General features: G+C 40.0%; 3 protein-coding genes across 9 annotated transcripts in view; 1 reads left to right on the top strand and 2 right to left on the bottom strand.

Moving 5' to 3' along the window:
* On the bottom strand, positions 1-13,108 carry HGS (hepatocyte growth factor-regulated tyrosine kinase substrate). 4 transcript variants are annotated; one of them, XM_039344941.1, is made up of 21 exons: positions 12,955-13,108; positions 11,513-11,597; positions 9,344-9,419; positions 9,119-9,211; positions 7,608-7,731; positions 6,999-7,051; positions 6,404-6,472; positions 6,120-6,244; positions 5,361-5,439; positions 5,175-5,264; positions 4,369-4,464; positions 3,888-3,926; positions 3,622-3,765; positions 3,068-3,281; positions 2,654-2,826; positions 2,404-2,544; positions 2,130-2,307; positions 1,883-2,016; positions 1,614-1,742; positions 1,318-1,413; positions 1-844 (listed from the first exon to the last, which is right to left on the bottom strand). In XM_039344941.1, exons 1-21 carry the CDS (start codon positions 12,989-12,991, stop codon positions 731-733), a joined length of 2,289 nt encoding a protein of 762 aa, XP_039200875.1. In that variant the 5' UTR covers positions 12,992-13,108; the 3' UTR covers positions 1-730. The 4 variants fall into 4 exon arrangements, with proteins under 4 accessions (XP_039200875.1, XP_039200867.1, XP_039200857.1 ...); XM_039344933.1 differs by having other exon boundaries at positions 3,068-3,278; positions 5,166-5,264; XM_039344923.1 differs by having other exon boundaries at positions 5,166-5,264.
* Positions 13,101-27,281, top strand: ARL16 (ADP ribosylation factor like GTPase 16). Of its 3 annotated transcripts, XR_005556898.1 has the most exons (6): positions 13,101-13,303; positions 14,071-14,129; positions 16,935-17,048; positions 21,429-21,544; positions 21,660-22,011; positions 26,875-27,281. XR_005556898.1 is itself a non-coding variant. In XM_039344979.1 (5 exons), exons 1-5 carry the CDS (start codon positions 13,171-13,173, stop codon positions 21,823-21,825), a joined length of 588 nt encoding a protein of 195 aa, XP_039200913.1. In that variant the 5' UTR covers positions 13,101-13,170; the 3' UTR covers positions 21,826-23,246. The 3 variants fall into 3 exon arrangements, 2 of the variants coding, with proteins under 2 accessions (XP_039200913.1, XP_039200928.1); XM_039344979.1 differs by lacking the exon at positions 26,875-27,281 and having other exon boundaries at positions 21,660-23,246; XM_039344994.1 differs by lacking the exons at positions 13,101-13,303; positions 26,875-27,281 and adding an exon at positions 13,384-13,430 and having other exon boundaries at positions 14,073-14,129; positions 21,660-23,246.
* TMC6 (transmembrane channel like 6) overlaps positions 24,277-27,501 on the bottom strand; it is a 29,785-nt gene continuing 26,560 nt past the window's right edge. Inside the window, exons 20-21 of one of the 2 annotated variants that reach the window (XM_039344906.1) lie at positions 25,923-26,003; positions 24,277-25,047 (exon numbers count right to left, since the gene is read on the bottom strand). In XM_039344906.1, coding sequence (XP_039200840.1) covers positions 25,947-26,003 — 57 coding nt within the window. In that variant the 3' untranslated portion in view covers positions 24,277-25,047; positions 25,923-25,946. Of the gene's footprint in view, positions 25,048-25,922; positions 26,004-27,501 lie in introns of those variants that run through there. The other variant, XR_005556889.1, reaches the window with a different exon arrangement.

The raw sequence follows: 27,501 nt of genomic DNA on the forward strand, positions 1-27,501 counted from the left end.
AAGTTTTAAATACTTATTTTTATTGTCACTGATTCCATTCTGTCTACACCAGCCACTAAGTATGAGACACAAATCTTCAAAGCAGTTAAGGACAGATAGGTTGGATGGGGCGAGGACTTAAAAAACATACTGGATTGGGATAGACTGTGTCCAAGAGAGGGGTTCTCAGAAGACATGGAGAGAAGTGGTGGAGAGATGTCAAACATTAGTGGGGAAAGAAGTTGAGTGTGCTGGGCAAAGTGAAGGTCACTTGCTTGGCTAGATGTGACCACTGAGAGAGAGAGAGAGAATGCGGGCTCAGGGCCATGCCATACACTGGATCTCATAAATTCTGACTCTGGAGCATGCTTAAATGCTATTTCCCCCCACAAGAGAACAGTTTCCTGAATGATCCAGCTACCAGTGATTGCTTGAGAACTAAGCTCTGTTATCCAACTAATAAAAAGCTAGGTGAGTTGGGCTGTGGGCCACTATCTCTCCACAGCTGAGGAGCAGCATATAGGATGTTACAGATTCTTGATCCTGGCAGCATTTTAGACAGGTGGAATGGGAAAATGCAGACAGACAGTGGGAAATTACCCAACACCAAGGACTCAAACTCTCCTCTCACCCCATGGAGGGCACAGCACAAAGGAACAGCAATGGTGTAGCAAGTACAGCAGTGACCAACAAATGACAGCTTTACAATGTTTTAGAAACCCATCCCTCCCTTGCCTTGTAACCCAAGAGATTAGTCAAAGGAAATAAGCTGAGCTTCTCCACCTCCCCCTTGGGCTTGCTGCACCTGGGGAGGAGGCTGCTGTTGCGGAGGCTGCTGTTGTGGAGGCCCTCCGGAAGGTGCCATCTGCAAAGGATAAATGGAAGTGAGCACAGAGTGAGACAGCATTTCTTCCAGTGAAATTCCTATAGGAAAGGAATCTGCTCCGTTAGCTCAAGGGTTGGCAGAGTCATTATCTTAATACTAATAAGGGGAAGGAATTCAACAATTCTGAGATGGCGCAGCAGTTAGAGTGCAGTACTGCAGGCCACTTTAGCTGACTGTGTTCAGCAGGTCAGCGGTTCAAATCTCACTGGCTCAAGGTTGACTCAGCCTTCCATCCTTCCGGGGTAGGTAAAATGAGGACCCAGATTGTTGGGGGCAATGTAAATATATATATATATACATTGCTTATTGGTGTACACCGCTTAGAGAGTGCTTGCACTTAAAGCGGTATATAAGTCTCATAAATAAATAAATAAATAAAAACACATTATCCTTAGTATTTAGTGGGAGTAGGGGAGAGGGAGATTGCCCTGAAAATTTGGTCAAAGACTTACCTGTTGATACATAGGCTGTTGTCCTGACAGGTAAGGCTGCTGGGCTGGCAGGCTACTCAGACCTGATTCCTGGCCAGGGAGAGTTGGCATAAGGTTCTAGCAGAAAAAGAGGGTGTCAAACTTTGCACCAGAATAAGTAGCCCCTTCTTGCAATGCAGCCACTTGGCCCTTACAAATGAATTTTCCTACCTCTATGAACATCACTACATACTCCCTGTTAATCTTCCTGCCGATGGCCTTCCCATTCATGGAGTTCCGCAAAGGAAACAGTACAGTAATTAAAACAACTTTCTCACCTGCATGTTGTAGGGCTGGTATCCCATTGACACTGACTGACTGCCCATGTAACCCATAGTACCCCCAGACTGGGGAGCCGCTTGTGTCATGGCAGGCATTGTCTGCGTTTGGGAAGGGGCGGCTGCATTCTGCAAGGTAAAGAAGATGGTTGGACCAAGATGCTCCCTACGTAGCAACTTTTGAGTAGAAAATTTTGATACCCAGAAATTTCCAAAGGAAGTCTAGATCAGCTTCAACATACAAACAAAATATTCAAGATCAAACATACCTGGTAGCCCTGCGTAGGTGTGGGCTGATAGGAAGAATAGGCAGGATTTGTGGTGGGCACTGCCTGTCCCTGCGGAGCTGGTTGAGCGCTATTATTGCCTGTGGAATACATGTAGGTGCCCACCATGCCAGGATCTGAAACACACATATAAGAGATGAAGGTCACCCTTCTGGGCTGAGTTTCATAGCCTTTCAGCAAAGGATTGAGCTAAATCCACACCCACTCCTTTTCTTCCGACTTCTATTACCTGTTCCTGCCACAGGCATTGCAGTGTAGGGTCCGGTACTGCCCTGGGTGGGCTGGCTCATGTAGACCGTGTGCATGGGTGAGCTCTCCACGGAACCTGCTGGGCTGAAGGTGCCTGGGAAGCTTGTGGGTCCTGATGGCTGATAGATCACTCCGCTGGCAGGAGGCATGGCCTGCAGCTACGCACAGAAAGCAAGATTGGTTCCTGTAAACTTTGCAGGTGGGGAAGGGCAAAAGGCATCCTTGGCTTCTCCAGTCTTCTTCCACTCAAATACCTGTGCATACGGCAAGGAGAAAGCAGGCATCTGTGCCCTCATCTGGATCGTTTGCTTCTGTTGCTCCAACCGTAACTGGCGTTCCTTTTCCTGCTCTTGAAGGCGTTGGATGGCTAACTGCCGTTGCATCTCCAGATATTCCTAAAGGTTGGAACAGCACAGGATGTATTAGGCTCTGTGGTCATTATGCTTTCAGACAGATGAATCTTTGCTCCAAATAAACTTGGGAACATCACGATCCAAGCCTCACCTGCTTCTTCTGCCGCATGATCTCCAGTTTTTGAGCTAACTGGATTTGACGTTGACGTTCTGCCTCTTCTGCAGCTCGGCACAGCTTTTCTCTGTGCTCTTCTCTCAGGGCATTCAGGGCTCCCCGTGCATCCCGGATCTGGGCAAGTTTATCTTGAAGCCCCTCATAATATACTGTGGAAAAGAAGGACAAGGCTGGAGTCACATCATTGCCCCCACTGGAGCCACACTTTTCCAAATCTCTTAAAGAGGAAAGCAGAAGCAGAACCAGCAGAAGAATTGGGAAGCACCAGATTGTTTTAACCCCACACCAATCTAAAAGTAGTAATAGTCACTTAGGTCGCTAAGAATCAGCAGGGGGCGAGGGAACTCTTAAAACCATTTTCAGTCACATCAGGGACTTCTGATAACATACAACGGCGCTCATCCAGCTGGTTGAGTAGTTCCAAGAGCTGGGGGTGCATGCTGTTGATGGACTGGAAGACAGAGAGAACTGCCGAATCATTGGTAATGCTCCGCCCTCGCAGGTGATTGCTCTTCATACGGTTGACAAAGGTGGTGACCGCATTCTGCAGAGCTTTCAGAAACTGCTCGTGGCTCTCATCCGTCTCACCGTTCTGATATTGCTGCTGGGGAGAGATGGGAAACCGCTGACCAGAAGCCCCACGTCCTGCCTTCTCCCACCTTAGAATCCTGGCACTCCTTCTTTAAAAGCGAATTTGGTTCTTCAAGATGACTAACTATACTGCCTGTTTATGTTAGTCCACACACAAACCCCACACGAGAGCAGATGCACCCACTACTCACAACTCCACCCCCCCCAAAAAGCCTAGAACCCAGTCTTAAGCTTTCCTTTAGCACTGCTACTCCCGGCTCATAAACATTCCCTAACCCCTACAATGGTGTGGATGAGTCTGACCGATGCCTAGAGAGCGACACTGTACTCATGCAGAAGGGGTTTGTTCCTACCTCCACCACACTAAGTGGGGCAGGTGGGACTTCAGTAGCTTGGGTTGCTGGCTCCCCCATGGACAGTGGGGCTGAAGGGGTGGGGCTCTTGCGCACTTCCTCTTGCTTCTTTTCCCAATAATTGCGATTCAGGTATCGAGCCAACTGCCAAGAAATATTGAGAAATGAAAGCAACGTATTGTCAGTATATTGTTCAGACCAGCAATTTATTGTCAGTACATCATTCAGACTAGCTCCCCGTTAGCTTAAAAAGGTTGGAGTCTCACCTCAGGATCAATGTCCTCGGCTAGAGGTGCAGAGGAGTTCTGAAAATGACATAGAATTTGTTATTCTTAGTAAGATTAACGTCATGAAAATATCCCACGATCTAATTATCCTTTTTTAAAAAAATCAAACCCTTGAGAATAGACCTGCAAATCAGCTGCTTGAGCAAGGCAGATGAGAGCCAAAAAAAACAACAACAACCCCAAATTCTTATTTTCATCCTCCAAATATCCTTCATTACCCTGATCAAGATAGTACTGAATTGTCATGGTAAATGAGAAATGAAGTGGCTTAACAGTCACAGAATGCTCTGATTGATTCCTGCGATTGACTGATCAGATTGATATAGCTGCCCATCTCACAAACATGACTCTGGCTGGCATATTAATAAACAACCAATTAAAAATATTAAAAATATTTAAGACTGCAAGGGTCCAAAATCTTTCTCTGCTGGCTCTTCTCTGCCAAAGGCTGCACTCTTACCACAGGAGAAGAATAGATTGCACCACCTGGGGGTGCTGAAGAGGTGATTGGTGTGGGTTCAGCCTTGGGGTACGTAGAATATGTGCTTTTCTGTCTCTGCAGAGGAAAAGTAAAGATCACTTCAATTATCCTTTGCTGTCTATCAGCATGACAGATGCAGTAGAGAAAAGAGTAGTGCTGTGTAAGGATTGGGAGGGGAAAGACAGTACCTTCTTCAATCAAACCTGGGATTACACACAAGACTAGGAAGACACCTCATTTTTAAGGAGTTATCAACACGTAAAAACTAAGTGCCCCCGCACACTCCAAATCATGTTTCCCCCATCAAATCTGGATTATTACACAATCTTATGAGGAAGTGTTAAGCATCCTTTTGACAGTCAGTACTACAATATCTTACGTGTGAAGGCTTCTCATTAAAATATAGTACATTTGTGATAACTAGATGTCAGAAAATGAAATATGATATTGTAACCCTCTGAATGTAACACAGATTGAAAAGTCTTGAGGAATTCAATTTTTGGATTATTTATGAACAGATTAGGTGAGAGAGAGACTATCAGGTAATTATCTGGTAATTAAGGGGCTTCTTTTGACTTGGAGACAAGAGTGACATTAGCACAAATTTCTCACAACTGGACAACACGCTGTCGCGGTAAAAAGCAGAAGTCTGATTATCTAAATAAATGCTTCTAATAGCACAAAGCAGCCAAGCATGAGGAATTTACAGGAACATCAGTTACGACAAATGAAAATCAGTTATGACAACTTGTAAGAATCGCGATCAAAACACAAACCATCCTTTCCTTTTCCTCTGCCTCAGACTGGGAAAGTGCAATTGCTAGCTGTAGCTCTTCTTCCTCCTGTAGGGCAGTTTCATCACGCTTTGGGGGCAGCTATGGGCAGAATAAACAGCACTCACTGTACCTAGTATGTGGAACTGACCAATTAAATTACAGATGAATAGAGACCTAAAACAGGCAAGGACTTACCTGGGACTGCTGTGAAAGAGGGCTGGTCAGATATTCTGGAGGAAGTTCTGTGGTAGCAGTTCCTTTTCCTTCTGCCTTTCTGTATAGATAGAAAGGACAAGTTCATGGCTGCTTTTGAACCTACCCTCTTGCTAAGCTGAACGGGGAGACAAAGCAGAGGGGCCCAGCAAAACTATAATCTGCAACGAACCAATTATCATTTTTTCTGGGATTTGCATTCTGTAGGACAAGAGAAGATAGGCTAGACCGTTGATGGCGAATCTTTTAGAGACCGAATGCCCCACCCCTGCCCCGCCCCCATCCCGCCTGCCCGCAAGGCCTCACCGCCTCCAGGGCCTGCCGCAGATCGGCCAGGCAGCTCAGCAGCGCCATGGCGGCCACGCCCTCTGTCCGTGCCCCGCAGCATCAACTGTGCGCGATGGGGCGTGAGGGCAGAGTCTTGTCTACTCTACCTGGTTGCCATGTCCTTGGCTGCTCTGCTCCTTGTGGGCCATGCTCGGGGGCAACTCACCTCCAGGGGGGCTGCTGTTGAGGGGGTTGCGGGGGTGGCAAGGCTGGGGCAATGGCACATGTGCCCACAGAGAGGGCTCTGAGTGCCGCCTCTGGCACGTGTGCCATAGGTTCACCACCACTGGGCTAGACTATTCATTTTTATAAATCCCACATCTAGCATTCACACATACAGAAAGCAGAGTTCCCCAAACAGCCACTGTTTTCAGAATATTTATATAGTAGCCTCTTCTACAGCTAAGCTCTTACTTGTTGAGATGTTCATAGCAAGGCTCACATACTCGTACTTCCTTCTCTATGCCAAACTTGGGGATGGTGGAATATTTGGATGAGCATTTTCCACAGAAGATCTGTCCACAGGCCCGACAATGATGCTGTGAACATACCAGAACCATCAGAATTTTCCAAAATAAACATCTGGTAGGAAAACATAAGCCTTAAAGCCCATGCCTCTTCTCTCCTAATATCTCTAATCGAACTCTGTGTCACATTTAGCACGTGATCCCAGGATCAGAGGATGCCATAACACTCACCTTGCGAGTCACGACCCCAAATTGAACTCGACACCGGTGGCATTCTTCTGCATCCACCCAATCAGGAGCCTAGCCACACAGAAGCACAGCAATTAGGAGTACCAAAAAGGCGACTGTAATACATTGCCATGATCCTAAATGTGCGAAGTTTTCCAAGGGTACCCCTATGCTAGAATGCATTATAAATAAAGGAAATGGGTCCAGTCCATTAATGTGTTAATGGACAGTAAAAGCTCATTGTGAAGTAATTTTTTTTTTAACTACAAGCTGAAAAAAGATTAGCTATTTTTCCAATCTGTCTAAATATAATTGCAATCACAAATCACAGATGTGAAGTAATGAGTGGAGAAGAAAGGAATTAAGAAAATTCCTAATGTACAGATGGCAAAAAAAAATAGGAGGGGCCATGTTTTATCACCTGCCTCAACCAGCTGTTACGGTGGTGATTGATTCATCCCAAATTCTCAGCATTAGAAACAGTATCAAAGCAGAGACAAAACAAATATATACTGAACATTCAAAATGCAATTACTACAGAACAGTCCAAATTATTTCCCCCAATGAGGTAAGCCACTTTCCCAGCTGGGACACTTACCCTTTCTGCAGCGAACATTGCATCACTTTCTTTGAATTCTGGAAAAACATGACCTGTAGGTAGATTAATACTGTCAAGCCATTGCATGCCAAACCTTAGGCTCTGGATATTGAGCTGAGGACTACATGATGGATATGAGCAACTGTCTGCAGGCTTCCCTATGCTCTGCCTCGTGGGCAAAGCCCTGGACCCTTTTTTTTAAAAAAAAAAAAACCAACCAAAGATACGTAGCTATAGGGTACGATTTATTTGCAAGAAATCTTCAGAATCTTTTCAGATAATCAACTGACCACTAAATCCCATGAATGTCATAGTGTGACAACTAACAAGGGCACAGGGATTTGTTTTTGACTCCAGAATTTGAAGGCTGAGATAGGCCCAGAAGTAAAATGGTTGTGATCAGTATTTGAAACACAGTAAGCAGTTGCCACCGGCACTTCACTAGTGTCTGTAAATTCATGAGGTGGTTTTCAGGCCATATAAATTTGATTAAATGAACAAACAAACAAAAAATGGAAAATTCTGATTTCTCTAAATTCCCAGCTGCAAACATACCACCCATATAAATGACCTTAATACTATAATGGAAGGCTACTTGTCTTTCCTCACCTTCTACCTTCATGATCTGGTAGGTATCTTGGACCACCTTGTATTTGGGCTCATTGCGGAAGGCATGGGCCCATGCCTGGATCAGGTACAGGATCTTATTGCGAACATTTGCCTCAACTTGTCTCTGCAGATAATAGGAAGGATCAAGATCAGGCACTGCAGCCAACAGAATTGAGCTCGCAATCTTCCATTGTTTGAGTTATGACACCGATATATGATGCATCATCCCACAGAGCAACAAAAGTTAAATTTAACTTTTTCTCTTGTTTAGTCACTGCTTGTAAACATGTATGATTACGGACCCAAAATAATTTCTTCCTAAAAAAATTATTCTCACTGAAGAAATTTATATCTAATTTTAAGAAGTGTTTTGATGCCCAAATGACTGTTCTTACCTCACAAACATACAATCATTTAAGGCTCTTCCTGCTGCAACAAGCTAAAAAAACGAAGTTAAAGATACAGCAAGGGTCTTGTAGAAAAATACTCTTCCCTGAACACCGTGATTACCTCTGCATTACCGAAAATGCAGATACAAGCACATTCTCCCCTTGCATCATAGTATATTGCTTCCATCAAGAACCATTGATGGAATCAGGCTGAAATACTGTAAGGCAGGAAAGATCATGAGGACAAGATCTAAATTGGATAGGGTTAGGCTTAAGATAGCAACAATAATAATGGACTTTGTGGGAGGAGTCATTTTACTCTATGGTGCAAAAAGAGAGACCAGGATTTGAATCAAATGTTCTATGAAAAAGATGTTCCATAACTCAGCTACAGGAGCATTACTACACCTGTGTATACTATATACATAGTAAAGATATATATATTTTTAAGAATTAGCAAATCAGGATACAAGACCTGGAAAATTATCCAACATTTATTTTTCTCCCCTGATACAGATACAGTTGAAGCACAGAAAATGATGTGTTTCATTTGACACTAGTAGATAAAATTCACACATTATAAAATGTGATGATGATAGGAAGAAAACAATCCAGCAGTGAGTGTATTCAAGCAATGAAAGCATCAATAATACATACATTGATAGAGGTATGCACAACTATTCAGGCTGAAATCTTTGCTATACAAATACATGGAAAGATATGGAAATGATTGTGCTCTAAAACTATTTCAGGCTAATTGAAATGTTAGATGTAATATGTATATATATGTATGTATGTATGTATGTATGTATGTATACACACACACACACACACACACACACACACACATGCATAAACATACTACACTCGAATAAGGTCATTAAAATTTTAAATGCCCCAAGCAGATTTTTTTTAAAATAAAATTTTTAGAGGACTTTGGCATTTGTTCTATGTTGCTTACTTTTAAAAAAAGGTCATAAAAGTAGTATTTTTGTCATGTGATATTAATACAAATCTTCAAGGAAAAAACCACAGCAAAGTCAATCTATTCCATCTCACTCCAGCGTAAGGCTTTTCTCTAGAGAAGCTTACCGTAAAGAAAAATGGCCTAAGTGCTATTACCTTCAACAATTCCTTCAATTCCTCCATGGTCTGTTTGTTAGCCACCTCATCATGGACTGTCTGACCACAATTCTTTACTACAGATTCCAAGACCTGCATAAAAAATACACAAAAGGTAGTTCCCAAATAAAGTTCAGAGACTTCTGGATCTCCTTTATAATGCATACCACCCAAATGAGGAAAACCTTCCTAGTCACCAGGCAGTGTCATTATACTTCTGCTTACCTCTAGTGCATAGAGCGCCACGTGAGGATTCTTATCATTGACTTTTTTCTTAATTGCGCCCACAGCATACTTGGCCCTGGAAAAACATAGGGGAGAAAAAGAACCAGTTCAGTCTAATGAAAGCTGCAAGGAAACTTAAGCCAGCTAACATTTGATGAAGGAGGCTGTGTACATGCCAAGACAAAACAAAAAAAAAAAGTCATATTATGACTAGACTAGCCCCAGACAAAGAAAATATCCCAAATGACCATGTCCTAGAACAGTGGCTCCCAATCTTTTCTATACTCCACACCCCTAGAACACTTCTGATATATTCTCGCACCCCTTACAAAAGATCGAAATAACAGCAACAAATTATGCATATATACTATAATTTTGAAAACCCTTCGCACCCTCTGGAATATCGTCTCACACCCTCAGTTGGGAATACCTGACCTAGAATGATGGACTAAAGGGCCAACCAGAGTGGAGCCAATTATATGCTTAGTCCCAAGTAGCAACCAAGTTCTGTTCTGGGATTTCCTAGGAATAATTAGCCAATTGAATAAAAATAAAAATTGCCAGTGAAATATTTTTAATATAAATCAATTTTACAACTGCATCTTAAATCAGTTATTCCTCCCAAAAAAAAATCCACTGTAAAGCTGTAAAAGATGTAGCAATGACCAAAACAAGGGCAGAGCAAAAAGGAAAAAATAGTGCTGAATGCTTAATTAACAAAGCAGATTACAATATAACCATGCATATAAGGGGGGGGGGGGAATGGATAGCAGAAAATATATTTTCTTTCACAGATAGTATTAGAGTGCAGTTTATTTACTGAATCTAAATGAGAAAACAACCTTATCCACACAAAATTAAGCTATGAAATTTATTGTAGTAAACAGTGATAACCAATGCAAATGATTTTAAAATGGATGAGCAAGATACACATTCAGAGGATAGGGCTATGAATTCATGTTGATGGCACTATTCATAGGCATCTTCAGGAGAGAGAGAGATGGGGATGGGACAAATAACAAAACTTGTGACACAAACCGCATGACTTACATACTTCTATACAACATTGGGGTGAAAGTATAAAAGCCTAGGATTCATGCTATGACGTCACAATACAAATATGTATCACCTTGGGTTGTCTAGGATGTCTAAAATTATAATCTATCTCCAAAATCAAAGGTAGCATATATATCTAAGGAGCAATAACAGAAAAAGGCTACCAACTTCAAATCCTGCTCATGAGCTTCTAGAATGGATCTGATGGGAGAGTGTAACACAGAGTGTGTATTAATCTGATCTATGCCCTGATCCAGAAAGATTATCCTTAGTTTCTATGTACTGGATAATAATTCCATACGTTAGTCAATGACTAATAGATATTAGTCATGTTAATTGGGATTAATGGGAGCTAAAGTCCATGTTATCTGGAGGGTAGCAAGCAATCATCCTTTTTGAGTGATGGCATTGGAATAATCCTGGAATCCACACTACAAAAGTGAGCAGGACTCAGGACAAAATATTAATTATTAATTAAAACTTTGAAACTAATATTAACATTGCTATACCATTGACATGATTGTTCCCTATGTATTTACTTTTTTTCTTTTTGTTATTAAAGATTTTCAATTTATCAACAATCTAGGGCAGTGGTTCTCAACCTGTGGGTCGGGACCCCATTTGGGGTCGAACGACCATTTCACAGGGGTCACCAAACAAGGCTGTCCGCCATTTTTTTCCCCTTTTCTTTGGCCATGCCCTTAGCACCCGGTGATATATAAGTGGTTGGGGGTCACCAAAACATGGGGAACTGTATTATGGGGTCGCGGCATTAGAAAGGTTGAGAACCACTGATCTAGGGGTTGCCAAGGATTTGGTGAGTTATACATAGGCCAGAGATCTCACACTGTGTAGCTCTGTGCTAGCTGATGCTTTATTTGAATGGCCCACGAGTGTTTATAGAACAACAAGGTCTTTAGAGACACAATGTAGCCAATACCTACAATTTTGGGTTTGGAAAATGGATAAACACAGATTCAAATTTCTATGTCAGCAGCACATTTCTTTCCACTCATGCTTTGCCTAAGTTTAATTGTAATGAAAGAATGCTTCTTTCGTCAATAAAGTGCATAAATATAGGGTAATGAAAAGATGGTAGAGTTCAGCACGTACTGGGTATCTCCCTGACGAATCATATCACAGATCTGTAGAATAGATTCCCAGTCTGTCTCCAGCAGAAGCTGACTTGTGGCCTTATCTGCAAGATATTAAAATAACAGTCATTCAGACGCAAATTCAAATTTATATTCACCATCAGAGAATTGATGAACAAAGGGATTTTTCTTCTGACAAGAATTACTAGACATGAATGAGAACCTCAGATCACAAACAATAACAGCTATTACAGTTATTTATTGTATGCTACTGCCAAGCATTTATAAAGAGTTTTTCTCAGCAAAGTTGACCTCTCGGTTGTCGAATCTAAGTCCAGCTATAAACATTTGCTCCTCCAACCATACTATTTATCATTTGTCCAGATATCTTATATTTTCTTTAATTACTTCATCTTTATCTTTCACAATAAATAGACTTCTTTAATCAGGCCACTCCAGAATCTCTATCAACAAGTTTAGATTATAACATCTTCACTTCTTTTGCTTTCCAATTCTTCCTCCAAACTTCCTTCTGTCATAAACTTTGGTACTTTTTCCAATTTATGTAGAATAAATCCTGGTTACATGTACATGTGCTTTTGTGCATATTTAATCTTTCTGCATATCACTCTCTCACCTTTAGTTTCTCCTTCCCTGTCATGTTATAAACTTCTTGAAGGAACTTAAGTATATTTTAGAATGGTATACTTTGGTATATTCTAATACTCCAAATTCAAATAGAGCCTTATATTTAAAGGGAAATGAATAGCTGATCATTGTCTTTTTCCCATCAGTACAAAAACACCAGTTAATTTGTTGACTGTTGAAAGGGGTTGATGTAGATTTTCTTTCCATTGATATTTGTCCTAATGCAATATGTTTTCCTTGATTCAGTCAGTACTTACTCTGTTATTTCCTGGTACAACCAGTCACCTTGTAGAACCTGATTTTAGGTCAGTGATGAGATCAGCAGCCTTGTACAATTACAAATACAGGAACTGGTGGTTTGTTTTTTTTTTCAAATTACACATTTGTATCATTCCATACGTTCAAAATATATCAAGCTGGTCAAAAGACCCCTGCCCTAGCTACACAAAGGAAAACTGAGGGAATAATAGTGAAATTCTGCAAACCCATCACATGACGCTAGGCAATATCACATTATTAATCACTCCAGTTGATCTCTTTGTCTCTAAAGTACAACCTAGCGATTTGTGGAGCGACGACAACCATCCTACGAATAAATACAGGAAAATCAATATGGGTGTATGGGGGGGGGGAAGGGCACAAAAGGAAAACGCTTCAGAGGCTTGACTGGTTTTCAGATGCAACGGAAGATCCCCCAAAAAGGAAGACGCAATTTACAGAAGCTGAAGGGAGGTCGAAGGAAAGCAAGCCATTAAAATGAAGGCCGAAGCTCTGAGGCAGGATTAGGCCACGGTTCCCTTCCCCCCTCAGTACCTAAAAGGCGCTCGAAGGTGCCACCGCCTCGCCCCATTGTGCTCCCCCGCTGAAGATCAGGCTGGACAGACCCACCGCCTCTCTTCCCCTCCAACGTCTCCGCAATTTAGGCCCCGCTTCCGCCTTCCAGTCAGCGGAGAGGGCGGGCTTTCCGGCGGCAAGCCTTAGCGATTGGGTGAAGAGTGAACGAAGTAAACTGTCGCTCCGAACCAATGAATGCTGCGAAGAACGTTGGCGACCGTAGAGTCTGCCTTGGTTGCTATGGGAATGGCGGGAAGCTGTTCTTCTCTCTACCTGCTTCTCGGGGCTACCGGGGTGGGAAAGTCGCTGCTGGTGAAGCGGCTGCAGAATATCCTTTACGGGGTCCCGACGACGAAGGGGAAAGCGGGGCTCGTGGGTCAAAGGCAGACGAAGTTGAGCAGGGCCTGGCGAAGAAGGGAAAAGGAAAGGAGCGAGGAGATGCTTTGACCAAGGAGGTGGGTGCGCCATGCCTCTTTGCCAGGCCAGAGAGGCACAGGCTCCAGGTGGCCTCTGGAGATTTCAGAAAGTGATTACTAAATTGTGGTTTTAAATGGGACATTAAATGTACGACAGGGCAAAAGGCGTCTTGGTTATATTTAATTTTAATGAAGTTTAAATGCAAAAGGAAGACTTGGAAGATGGGTTTCTGTCTGCTGCTGCCAATACTTTTTCAAGTGCAGCATACATACAATATTAAATCGTTAAATGCACACCCAGAAAAAAAAATTACATGGATTTGGCCTCCCTTGTAAGAATCTTGGGGCTAACAGTGGTGTGTGCAGTTAGGTGTCAAGAGAGAGGGATGAAATTTGCTTGATGTTTGGAATGTAGTTTTTTTTTTTTTTTTTTTGCTGTGTTGGGCAAGGATGAAGATAGGATCTTGTTCTTCAGCAGCCTTTCCTACTATATCCTGCTGTCTTCCAGATAATCATCTTTGAGAAATAATTCCATAATTCCCAGATAAGCACAGGTGATGGAAGACATCTGAGAGTATTGGTTTGAAAAAGGCTATTCTGGAAAAATTCAATCCCACCTGTATCTTACTGTATTGAATGTTATTCTTTCCTACCATCTTCCTTAACGTCTTTTTGATACAGCTGAGCTCCAAAGATGGGGCCAAGGACCTTGGAGAACCACCAGCTACTTTGCCAACGGTATGGTTTTTATTATCTTTGGCTCACTAGTTTTGGTCCACTGAAAATAATTCTTTAAATAGATCAAGATTGATTGGTTTGTAGAACTGAGCCCACATAAATAGTTGGAGCTGGTAGGTACAGTATATGAAGCAGTAGAAAACGGGATTAGGACACTCGAGTACATCCATACATTCTTATGTACACAACCTTAAACAGCCTTTTCTGTTCTCCCTCCCCTTTTCTCAGTATTATTGGGCAAGAGCGAGGTATATATTGGCTTCTGTATTAGGCTCTTTTCCTTAAGCTTGTCTGATGGCTGAAAAGTTGGCCATCAGAGTATTTTTAATCAGATTGCACAAACTGCTGAGGGAATGGCCATAGAGTACTATTTAGGTGTTGAATACAGTGGATTAATAGTAGAAACAATGTAGGATACCACATACTGTATGCTTAGATTTGTTTGTATTTTTCAGTAAACAATAGAGAAAGCTCTTTTTCTATGCCTTTAGGTCAGCCTTCTTTCCTCGCAATTGCCTAAACTAGTCCCTGGTTTTTTAGCAAGATTTTCAGAAGTGGTTTGCCCTTGCCTTCTTCTAAGGTTTAAGAGAATGACTGGCCAAAGGCACGAAGTTGGCTTCATGTCTAAGGCAAGACTAGATTTCATGATTCTAGCCTGGTGCCTTTACATTTACATTAAACAAATAATGAAAACAGCACACTTTGTCATGTTTTTATAGAACATTGAATCAATATTTAATATCTGTATTGGGGAAAATATTTGAAGCCTAGAATAATCAACCCAAGGAAGTTGAATTAGATGTTTCAATTAATTTGATGACAATCTAGGTGTGAGTTTGAGGGACTCTTCTCAATTAAGTACTTTTGGAGCCTTCCCTCCATGACATGGGCTTGTAGAAGTGAACTATGAGGTCGAAAGATTTTTGTGGATTTCAGAAAAAAACAGGTTGTTAAACATTGTATTGGAAAAGGTTTCAAAACAATTTCAACACTCGCCCATTAGTTCATTAGGCAAATAGTGTACAAATGAAGAAAGTGGAACATGACTGTTATTCTTCCCAGCGATGGTTGGTAAAAATCATTCTGGAGGAAGGCTTACAATACACCAGAAGGGTAAAAAGAATCCCAGGGTAATGGCGAAGAATTTGCAAATCAGTGTTGCATTATCTGTTGTCAGTGCTCATGAGATCATTATACAGAAAATACTGAACAAGAGTGATGTGCACAGGAGGTTACTTTTGGTAGACTGTTGCCTCTTTCAGGTTTGTCAAACACCATTTGGATGATTTGGCAGACTGTCGGGAAAATGTTCCATAGACAGCTGAGACAAAGGTAGAACTTTTGGGTGTTAATGAGAAATGTTATGTTTTGAAAAAACATACTGCATTCTAGCAGAAGAGTGCATAAAGAATAGGACTGCTTTCACCTTACAATAATTGAAAAAGCCAAATTTTGGGCTATATCAGCAAATTCATCAGGAAAATGGCACGGTATCTATCCACGAGCTGATGCTTAAATGAATATGGATCATGCAACAAAACAATAGTCCTAAAATACATATAAATCTACTAGAATGGCTGAAGCAGAGGACACTGAGTTTTGGAACAGCCACATTAAAGCTGTGACAACTCAATTGAAATATTGTGGCATCACCTGAAGTTTGTGTAAGACAGCCCAATCATATTATTAGTTATAGTTCTGTGAAGAGAGATAACTCAATTATAGCCAATGAGTAGGATTGATTAACAGGCGCAGAAAATATTTGTTGGAAGTTATCACTTCTAAAAGAAGTAACAACAATTACTTCGAGAATACTTCTTTATAAATTTTCCAATAAAGATATGGATGTTGGTTTAGTGTATTCACTAGACATTACACACTATACCATTTTATGTGTTGTTTTATTATCAGAATATCTTAATCTACCAATAGGACTGCATTGTGCATCATGGTACTGCAGGATTACAGATAGAGCTAAAAATAACTTTTGTTGCTGCTCTAACTGTAATTTTATATCATCATGCTCACGCTTTCAGACTTTTCATTCAAAGCAGGTTTTCCTCATGTAATTAAAGCCACTAGGTGGCCCTCAGGATTAATTCTTCTGGGTCAAACTTTGCTACCCTTTCTATTTGTTATGATTTTCCTTCCATTATGTTTTGTAATGTGTGTTAATATGGTGGTTGTTATTATGTATTCACCCATTAGTACCTGTGGTTATTATGTATTCACCCATTAGTATCCATCTCTCAGGGAGATAGGCAGTTTAAAAATGTGAAAATAAATAAATTGCTGAATTATTATCATTTTCCCTCCAGCATATGATTTTTCAGATGCTGCTTTTTCCAGTCTTGGTAAAGGGAAGTACCTGAGGACATGTTAATCATGTTAGTCATAGCTCAATATTATGTATGTGACATGTTTAAATCCTGAAAAGCATACCGTCAATGAAAACAAAAAAACCTTCTGGCACCGAGGGCTTTCTGAATTATATCAGACCTTGCACTGAAGATAGAATTCAGGTTTTTGAGGATCCCAAAAATAACTTTATGATATTGCATACCACAACTTTTTATGGAAAAATATGCAGGTTTTGCTCTTCTTAGAATTGGGAGAGTTAGATTACCATACCAGGATAGGGAACCTAATTAACAGAATAGACAGTATCTACAGTTCTGTGCACACATTCTTGGCAATAAAACCTATTGTAATTGTGATATATTGTATGCTAAACAGTCTCTGTACTGTGCAGTAGAAAATCATTCATTTGCACATCTGTGTATCTGTTTGTATATATTTTTACAGGTAGGCACAAATCTTACCGATCTCTCAGTAGGAAAGAAGATCACAGTTCGAGAGCTAGGAGGCTGCATGGGTCCTATCTGGTCCAGTTACTATAGTGACTGCCATGCTGTCCTGGTGAGTGTTCATTAATATATTGTGTATAATTCAGTGGGTAATTATTTTTATAATAAGCTTGCAAGGTTATAACCATTTTTATGATATTAAAAAAATAATTTGGGGTCCTACGAGCCAGGGTAGCATAAGAACAAATCAGAAAATGAAATCCAGACATACTGTGAGAAATGAGATCCAATTTTATTCCCAAGAACAAAAAGATTTCTTTTGGAGGTAGACTACAAAGGAAATGGGATCCAGAGGCTTGGTTTTATAGGGGGACTGGTCCTTGAGGTGAACAGGCAAGTGTAGTTTGTGTATGTGTTGGTTTTAACATGTGTCCTTTCTGTGCAGATATGCAGATGCTCCTGATTTGGGCTTTGATCCTGTGTGAAATACTAAAGGAAGATGGCCCTCAGATATGTGGAGCTCACCTCTGGCATCTCCTTTTATCTTGGGGGATCCCTGCTCTTTGATGGAGTCAGTTAGGATTGTATGTTTATTCTGGGACTGGTCAGCAGTTAAAAATTCTGCTGCTTAAAAAGGCAAGGGAGGGGAGGGAGGGGAGAGAACAGAGGCCTTTTAACTTCTATCAATGGCATACCAGTTTTTCTGCTCATATAGATGCAAAGGAATGAGAGATGGTGCTAAACAATGAATGTTTGTTTTTGAAAGGGAAAGTTAGGTCGGATTGGAAGAATGCTACTTGGAATTATTTTTGGTAGAGTTGAAGAGCCTGGCTATTGTGGTTATGCTTATCTTGTAACATTGGAGTTTGCAAAAAAAAGTGCAGTGTTGTTAATTGGAAAGGATAGTATCTGATGAAGGTAAGTGAGCAAATCAATGACAGACTCTTGACAAAAAAAAAAAAAGAGAGAGAGAGAGGAAGTAGAGCAACTACTCACTGGGCTGGAGGGTGTCCAGAGCTTTTTGGAAGCTATGGCTTTGGGAGCTTATTTAGCTGGCCTACATGGTACTGTACGTGTGCCAGTGAATGGGTTAGTCAGCTGCAATGCAGTCCTAGTAAAACTTTTCTTGTCCACAACTTGATGAACATACAGACCTAGCGTACTGTATATTTCCAAAATCTGGTTGTGTGAGGGCAGTGACATTGCTTTCTCGGAAATCTGCTCTCTGGGTTAAAGATCCAGATGTCTGGGCTGGGCAATGGGAGTATTGTTTTAATCTTAAATGACACCTTGTGATCAGGGACTCAGCACCTTCTCAGAGGGGTGAATGCTTAGTAAGGGCCCTCAAAAGATATTTAACTTTGAAAACAGACAAACCTGAATCATGCTATAAAAGAAGGGCTTAGGAATCGGATTTCTGCTGGTAAGCAACTTCTCGTTTTTAGGCCTGATTTTCTGACCCGTGTTTTTGATTCCTTGATTGAACTTTGGATTGGTACAAGAATATACTTAGCTCTGATTCTTGGAACTTGGATTTCTCTGCATGGAAAGCAGGCTCCTTGTTTATTTTTCCTGGGCTTTCACATTCCTGTACTGTTGTAAGATTTATAGCTGCCATAAAACCTCTGCCATAAAACAGTCTGACCTCTTGCACTGGCACAGACATTTAGAGAACTGGAAAGCAGAAAAATATATACAGGTAGTCCTTGATTTAGGAGCATAGTGGAATCCGGAATTTTGGTTGTAAATTATTGCTGTCATAAGTTAAAGCACTTTGTGATCCAACTTGATTTTATGACTGTTTTTTATCACTTTTGTAAAGTGAGTCATCACTGTTGTTAAGTGAAACACATGCTTGTTGTACAAACCACATGGTCATTAAACAAATCCAGCCTATCCACAGGTGGGTTTTTTTGTCAATTTTCTGCTGGAAACTGGCAAAAAACATTGTAAATCAAAGTCACATGACCAGGCAATGCTGAAGCTGGTCATAAAGATGAGCTGATTGCCAAGCACCTGAAATGCAATCACAAGACCACTGGGTGAGGGGGAATGGCAGTCGTAATTTTGAGGATGGGCCATAAGTAGATTTTTTTTTTGAAGTCTCTCATAACTTCATAACTGTCACGTAAATCAAGGATTACCTGTGTACTGCTCCTGTGACTGTTTAACACAATTTTTCATGAAGGCTGCTCTGATTCATCTAGGTCTTGATTCTTTGTTACCCAGAATGGGTTCTATTGTTTGAACTTTAATGATATTGATAGGGTGCTCTTTTCGTTGTCCTTGGTCAGTTGTGTGCTTCATCCCTCTCTCCCTTGGCTCCCTCAGGTATCTGGAAGAGAGGGAACAGACTGGGCGAGGGAGGAAATTTAATGTCAGTTGCTTGAAAGTGGCTGTGGTGTGTCTCCTCAAGAGGCACTCCCTGGGCCCATTTGCACTTGATAACTACCACTTCATCTCTATTCTTCCTTTTGTGGGGAAGAATTTTTAACATGGCTGTTAAAAATGTTGTTGGTATGCAGCTGCAGGGTGCTCTAGAGCATGGGTGCCAAACATGTGGGCTGCCTTTAGTCCACAACACTCCCAAATGCAGCCCCAACCATATTAAATTACTCTAGAACATTTTGCCCCTAAAATTTGATCAGTTCCCACTTTATTAAGCTTTCAGAAATTACTGAAGAGAGCATTATTCAAGGTTTTTGATTTGTGGCTATTTATTTATTGACTTGCTGATTCTGTTCTTCACCTGAGCAGTTTATTTTTTAATTTATTTTTTTCATTTTGTTGTATTGTTTAATTGTGCCATGGGTACTTTGTTACAATTAAGACTGTAACCTGCTGAAAGATTTTTTATTTTTTTTTTGCTATAAGTGGGCAAAAATGTCAAATAAATATAGGTAGTCCTCAACTTACAACTGTTCATTTAGTGACTGTTTGAAGTTACACTGAAAAATTGACTTACAACCGTTTTTCACATGACCATTGCAGCATCCCCATGCTCCTGTGATCAAAATTCAGACACCTGGCAACTGATTCATATTTATGACGGTTGCAATGTCCCGGGGTCATGTGAACTTTTGCAATCTTCTGACAAGCAAAGTCAATGGGGAAGCCAGATTCACTTAACAACCATGTTACTAACTTTACAGTTGCAGTGATTCACTTAATAAATATGGCAAGAAAGGTTGTAAAATGGGGCAAACTCACATAACAAATGTCTTGCTTAGCAACAGAAATGTTGGGCTCCATTGTGGTCGTAAGCTGAGGACTATCTGTAATCAAATATTCTCACATTTCTAATAAAACACCATGACTTGACATCTATATTCCGAGGGTTTTTAAGCAATTATAGATGTTCTGGGACATGTCAATTAGATTTATAATCTCAACATATATTTAATATATAAATCTAAATGTTTACGGCTATTGTTGCTAAGTGTCCCACTCTTATTTCTTAGGCTAGGGTGTTTATGTATTAGATTTGTATGATCCCCATCTCACATAAAGTGACTTTCATTGGGTAACTAACACAATGAAAACTTCAGCATAATAAAATTGATTATGTGCCATTGTTGACTCTCGACTCTCAGCAACCACATAGATTAAAATTGTCTCCAGGATGATCAGTCCCTAATCTGGTCTTTCAGACTGTTCAATGGTGCAATGCAAAATACAGTAAATAAAAACATACGGGAAAGCAAAAATGAAAAATGGCAAATCAGTAGCAAATTTGAACTACTTATGATCCCAACTACTTCCCAGCCACATACCTGAAAGAAAAGCCAGGTCTTAAGGACTCCGCAGAAACTAGCTAGGTCTAATATTGGGAGGAACGGTGCACCAAGGGCCAGGGAATGCTACAAGATGACACATCTCTTGGGCCCTGCCAAATGATACTCTTTAATCAATGGGATTTGGAGAATATTCCTTCTGCAAGATCTGGTGGGGCTGATAGACACTATTGGCATTCCTTTATAAGAAAAACTTATATAATCCTAAATATGCATGTAATGTGTTGTATATAGGGTAAACATATTTCTTAGACATAGGTATGAATATATTATATTTAGTATTCACCCTTTAATTCCCTTATTCGGGGTGGAGTTGGGACGACTGAATGAAGCTGAGCATTTACTGGCCGGATGCCCTTCCTGACTCCCATGTGAATTCTGCATAGGAATCAGGAAGGGCATCCAGCTAGTAAATGCTCAGCTCCATTCAATTGCCCCAACTCCATCTTGAAAAAAGAGATTAAAGGGTCATAAAAAATATAGCCTTACAGCCCATTGTCTATATAGATTATGAAATTGGGGAAAATTGGGCTTCAGTTGCACAGGCAAAGATTTATGCGTGTTGTTTTTCAGGTTGTGCTAAATTTTTATGTATTCTAGTTTTGACCTGGCAAGCAGCACAAATAGTGAAATAAGCAAACAAGCTTATACAGTACTTTAGGATATTATTTAAGTATATTGCTCCCTCTCTCCTGCAGTATATGATTGATGCTGCCAATCCTACTCAGATTTCCGCATCCTGTGTCCAGCTTCTGTCCCTCCTTTCTGCTGAACAGCTAACATCGGTTCCTGTCCTCCTCATTTTCAACAAAATGTAAGGAAATTAAGCTGAATTTCCAGACAGAAGACTTACATCAGTGGCTTTTGTCAGCACAGCAGGCAAATGAAAATGGGTGTATAACTTTTTTCCTCACTATTCTGATTCCTAGTGACTTACCATGCTACATGTCCCTGGTGGAGATGAAGTCATTATTCCGAATCCAAGATATCATTGCTTGTGCCAAACAGGTTATCACTGTGGTCGAGATCAGTGCACGGGACGGCAGGGGCTTATCTGATGTAATGAAGTGGTTGCAATCCACCCTGCATGATTGAAGTTGGAATCTGGAAATGCCAAGAAGCTGAAGCGTTTCCTGCAAGCGGCGGAACAACATTGCCATCACAAACTTTGATGTAGAAATATGTCATTTAAATTATTCAGTGGATTGCCTCTTAACTGGCAAATTGGATGGTTGCTACTGCATGTAGATGCATTGAAAGGGAATATTGAAGCTGCTAACGGTAAGCACAGTAATCATATACAGCATTGTATGATTTTCTCTAGGTATTTGTACAGATGAATTAATTGCAAGTAAACATGCTGCAACAGAGGAACCAATCAGGTTTTGTAGGCAACATGAAGTTTAATTTCACACAGTTTCTATGCTTTGTATTATTTTCTGGTCCATGAAATCAGATCTAATGGAAGTACAAAGCAAACAAATTCCTGTTCTATAACACACTAGAGATTCAGATTGCTCAAGTCTGAGTATCTTATTCAAGACTTTGTGTGCACAGTCTCTTGTGTTTCAGTTGTCAGTAGTTTAACTATTTTCTACAACAACAGTGATCTAACTTTGAGAACCAAAAATTCGTAGTCCTACCAAATATTAACTTGACGGGCTTTAGCAGATAGCTTTTGCCAATGGTGCAATCTCTGTTGTTCCTTGAGCCAGAAATTCCATCCAGACCAGTATACAGGGGTAACACTGACCTACTGAATTAAATACCATATACAATATTTGCTGTAGTGCATACTGTTGCTTTTCTGTGAGGTACATTAGAAATACCGTATGTTCTGGTGTATAAGACGACTTTCTAAATCATACAAATCTTCTCTAGGGTCGTCTTATATGCCCAGTCGTCTTATACGCCGGAAAATAGAGTATTTTCCGGCGTATAAGACGACTTTCTAATCATGCAAATCTTCTCCAAAGTTGGGGGTCGTCTTATACACCGGAAAATATGGTATGTTAATTTTGTGGTGTTTCCTTGATTTTAATTGCTTCTCACTAGAATCTCACATTCTTAGAAAATTTAGGTTTTTGATGAGCTCATACCATCATGTGAACCAGATTATCTGAGTCATGGGACACCAGCAAAAACGACATCTACAATGGCTCAGTAGATTATAGTTGAATTACAAAATGGGTGTGCAATGTAGCAATTCTAAAGTTCTGCATGACTAATTAGTTCTTTCAACCAATTAAAAATGGTGAAGTTTAAGATGTAACAAGATGAGAGTCTTACCAATATTGGATGTATTCTATTTAAAATTCAGTTCTTCTGTTACTCTTTCACGTAAACTTTTATCTTCTCAGCTTTCCATTTTATTCTCTTGTATCAGTGACCTCCATCAGAGCCACTAACCAATTATTCCAATTCAAAGACTCTCGAGAATCTTTGAATGGCTTGTAAGAAACCAAATATATACTAGGGTTAAAAGTAAGGAATATTTACAGAATGAATGCTGGCATTCAGTTCAGTTGTACCTCCTGCTGGACAATCACAAAGATGGTTCAACTAGAGGTGAACACAGATCACATTCTCTTCCTGTCTCACAAAATGGGTAGATTCAGCCCAGTAGAACTGACTCTCCCATCAAATCATGCTGAATCTCTCTGTATTCATCCTCCATAAACACCCAGTTTAATGAGAGCTTTAATTAATTGCACTGAATTCCTAATACCAAAAGCTGGTAAATTATGAATTCAATGCATCTGAAAGCTATGAACTAACCTATTTTATGCTGCTGCTTATTGGTGCTTTTTATGACAATGCACTAAATTAGACACTTAAATATTTTTCTGAAATAAATATTTCATAGAGTAAAAACTACTTACTGTGTCAATGCTGAAGCAGCTCGTACAGCATCGTTCTGTACAAGGCTCCTCATTACTTTCATTTTATTGAAATTTACTAGTAACTTTTAGTCATTTGTTCTTTAGAAGTTATTTAGTTTGCAGGACAAAATAAATTGTAGTTTTCCTGAGGAATTAGCTTGGGCTCAGAGAAGAAGCAAAAAATAGGGCCAGCAAGGGAGAGCTACCGACCTCCAAGAAGTAGAGCTGACATTAGTCCTGTTACATTGCTTTCTGAAGCTCTGATTCAGAAACATATTTCATAATTGATCATTAAAGTAACATTTCCAATTGTATAAATTCAAGCAAGCACAGACTATCCTTAATATTCAACGTGGATAGATTAGAGATATGACATGTCCAGAAGTGAGATTAGTTCTGTTGCCAGTTAACATGTTTGGGAAAATATTTTGTACAGCTGAGGTAAAGGGAATGAGATTTTATGATGGGATAACATACACGTACCACCCAGTGGGACTCCTTTATTTCCATAAGGTATTAAGAGCAGCTAGAATTATTCAGTGAGTTATGAGCACTTGTCTTAGATTGCAACACTTTATTTTTTTAAAAATCCCATCCTTTTCCCTCACTATGACACACACACTTATACCCACTTTCACTCATCTGGCTCTTGTGACTCAGACAATTCTAGAAAGTTTCAGGTTTTATTTACTGACTGGAACCTAGAAATTGTGAAAAATGGCCCATAACTGTATACCTTAGTTCCACAAAGAAAATAAAAATGAGGTAGCAAAGAGTTAAGATTTCTTCTATAGACTAGTGCTCACACTTGAAATGCAAATACATTCAGAGCATGAGTTAAAATGTAGGCATGCACATCCATGTTAGAGCAACTGCACACTATGAGAACTTAACAAATGCCAACTGTTCATCATTACTTAGACAATTAGTAGCAAAGGACTAAAAAGAGAATATAATTTATTCCCTTAAGACAAGTCATTTTGATTAATATTAAACCATGAGGTTCTTTATAAGAAAGATTTCTTTCCAGTAACTGTACACTCTCCACATGAGGTCATGGATCTCATAATCCTGGCAAGACAAAAATACTTCAGACCATTGCACAATATAAAATATCAGTTTGAATTCTCTGTTATAAAAATCGTCTGTAAAAATCTTGAGATAGTCTGGGAGTTCTTAGTCTGGTTCTGGAAAGTTTCCATTTGGCTGAAGACAGAAACTGAAATGGCCAGCAAATGTTAAGAATATGCTGTAACTTCTTCAACCAAAGGTAGATGACATTCACATGCAGGAGTGAAAGGAGTTAGTATCTTCAGCAGCCTGAATATGTTCATCAAAACTTTTCTGGATAGCTCCGTATCCCTTTTCTAAGAAGTCCTTCAGGGTAAGGTTCACCTGGTACATTCGCTGGCAAAGATGCTAAGGAAAAATGGATCTGTAATGTAATAAGAAAATTAGTAATGATTTTACAGTCAATATAATGAACAATGCATTTCCTATTGACAACACATTTTTCAATCCTTATCTTGCCTTTTTATATTTCTCCTCAAAATACCAATTTGCAAAATACAGCTCATCCTTATCTTTGCTTGTAAATACAATCCCAGACATATACTTGAATTACTTATGATGTCCTCTAGTATCCCGTGTGTTAAATAGAGGATCTAAAGACTTGGTTTGCAAAAGTAACCAAATATAATAGCAGCCTAAATTTCTGTTATAATATGTTTCCCCTCTCCCAGCGTCCCATCATTTTTTCTATGCCTGCTATACTTCTGGTGGAAGGGAGTACTTTTAGTCTTGAGCCTAAATGGAAGAAAAATGTTATTAGGGAAAATTAGTCATAGCAAGATTTCAGCATCCATTTGTTCATGTTGCTGCTTAATTCATCTTCCTTCCATAAAAAGTACCTGTAATCATGGCAGCACAATATCCTAAGGTTAGTGGGATAGTCTTTGTCATTTGCATGTGTGTGTATGTGGCAAAAACAAGACTTATGTGCCTTCCTCTGAAATCTCTTTGCTTCAGAGCCTATAATTTTTTTAGTCGAACGTTGGTAATTTGCTACAGTATTGTACACTGAAGGGGATTAGGGAAACCTGTAACTGCACTAGGTATTTTGGTTTACTGGAAGAGAGAAAACAGAAACAACTATTGCAGAATTCCAAAACCAAACTGCAATATATAAGGCTACTAGCTGTGTGGATTTAGCATATCTGCTAGTTTGAGCAAAGCTTTTAGCCAACTGTTTGGCATATTGATGTCCTGTAATTTTTATGGAACTTTCTGATTAGTTCCAAATAGCCTTACCTCGTTTTCATCCTGTTGTACTTTTCATTTTTCATATATAACATGAAGTCTTTGAATGAGAAACTTCTTGTCTTCTCTTTCCTGGAACACAAGACATATTTAAGATGAGCAGCAGGAAACTGACTTTCTTAATAGAATGTGGACGTTATGAATGCTAAAGCAAATACAGTACAGGATTGCTAGTTGTTTTTTTTTTCTATTTGAGTTCAGGTACCTAGAATAGGAGGGCCATTTACCTCCCTCCCCTCAACTATCTACTAACAACTAGTGTAAGTTGGATCATGTAGGAAGACAAGCTCTTTTTTCCTAAAAAAGTCACAAAGAAAAGCTGAATTGAGGGAGTGTAATCAAACTGGTGAATACTACCGACTTTGGCAATCGCTATTTAGTTACCCATTTTGGTTGAACATTTTTGAGGAAATTAGTAAGTTAATAACTAACTGTATTAGTCTGTTCTTTTTTTCCAGGACAAATAAAATGTTGCAACATTAGAAATGAATATTTTTGTTAGCTGCCGTATAACAAAGTACTACAGAAAACCAAACACACTTTTGGGGGGGGGGGATTACAGGACTTTACAAGTGTAGGAAATGGGATGGCCTGAGAATAAACACAGTCAAGTCTCTTTAAGAATTTTTTTTTTCATTTAAAAATATTTTAAATCAGATTTAGTCTCCGTTTTTTTAGCTAGTGCAGTCACGTAACTCAAAACAGATTATTCCTGTCTATAATTATCTAGTTAAATAAAAATATTAAAAATGGATAAGGATACAGGAAATGATTTGTGCCTAGAATTGCTAGGCTTGGGGGGGGGGATATCCAAATCAAAATGTATGTTTGCTCTGGAAATGGAACAAATTGGACCTGTTTTAGGTAAAAACATTTCAGTGGAGAGGGGAAGAATGGGAAAAACTAATGGCACTAGTAACAGACACAAATTCGATCTAACCAGGACCACAGCTGTAACCCAAGCGAAATCAAGAGGAGAAAGAGAATTCCTTGAAGTCTGGTTCTCCACCAGTAAGTCAATAAACAGACACATTGACATTGATGCAGTCTACCAACCGCTGAGAACGGAAGAACTACTTCAATCACGAAGGCAGCATTTAAAAGTAACAAACAGGCACCCCACCACACAGCAATAAGAATCACTACCACCAACAAGAAACCAGACTACAACAGCAGCCAAACAACGCGAAACCAGACCATGACTCGGAGGCAACCAAACGAACAAACACCATTTGCATCACACAGACGATACTTAAACACCAAGGTGTCAATGCTGCTAACGTTGGATGTTCTTGCTTTGACAACAGATGAAAATGCAGCCATTTTCTCTATGCTTTTAGAATCAGTTGGTGCTGGGAGGGGGGATTGGGATGAGAGTTCAGTTAGTCATAATAATAATAACTCTGCCCTGGGAATCCAAGGACAAACTGGGTCCAGAGCTGATAAAGTTTGGCGGGCTGGAGAGCTGGGGAGAAAGCCTGCGCTTCAAGCTAATTGGGGGATGTGCTTTATGACTGTTTATTGGTGGGAATTGTACTTTGTTACTTTGTATCCAGGGGAGGGGAATTTA

Source organism: Crotalus tigris, unplaced genomic scaffold, assembly GCF_016545835.1.
Source record: "Crotalus tigris isolate CLP2741 ecotype Arizona unplaced genomic scaffold, ASM1654583v1 scf7180000017551.9496454, whole genome shotgun sequence".
Taxonomy (NCBI): Eukaryota; Metazoa; Chordata; class Lepidosauria; order Squamata; family Viperidae; genus Crotalus; species Crotalus tigris.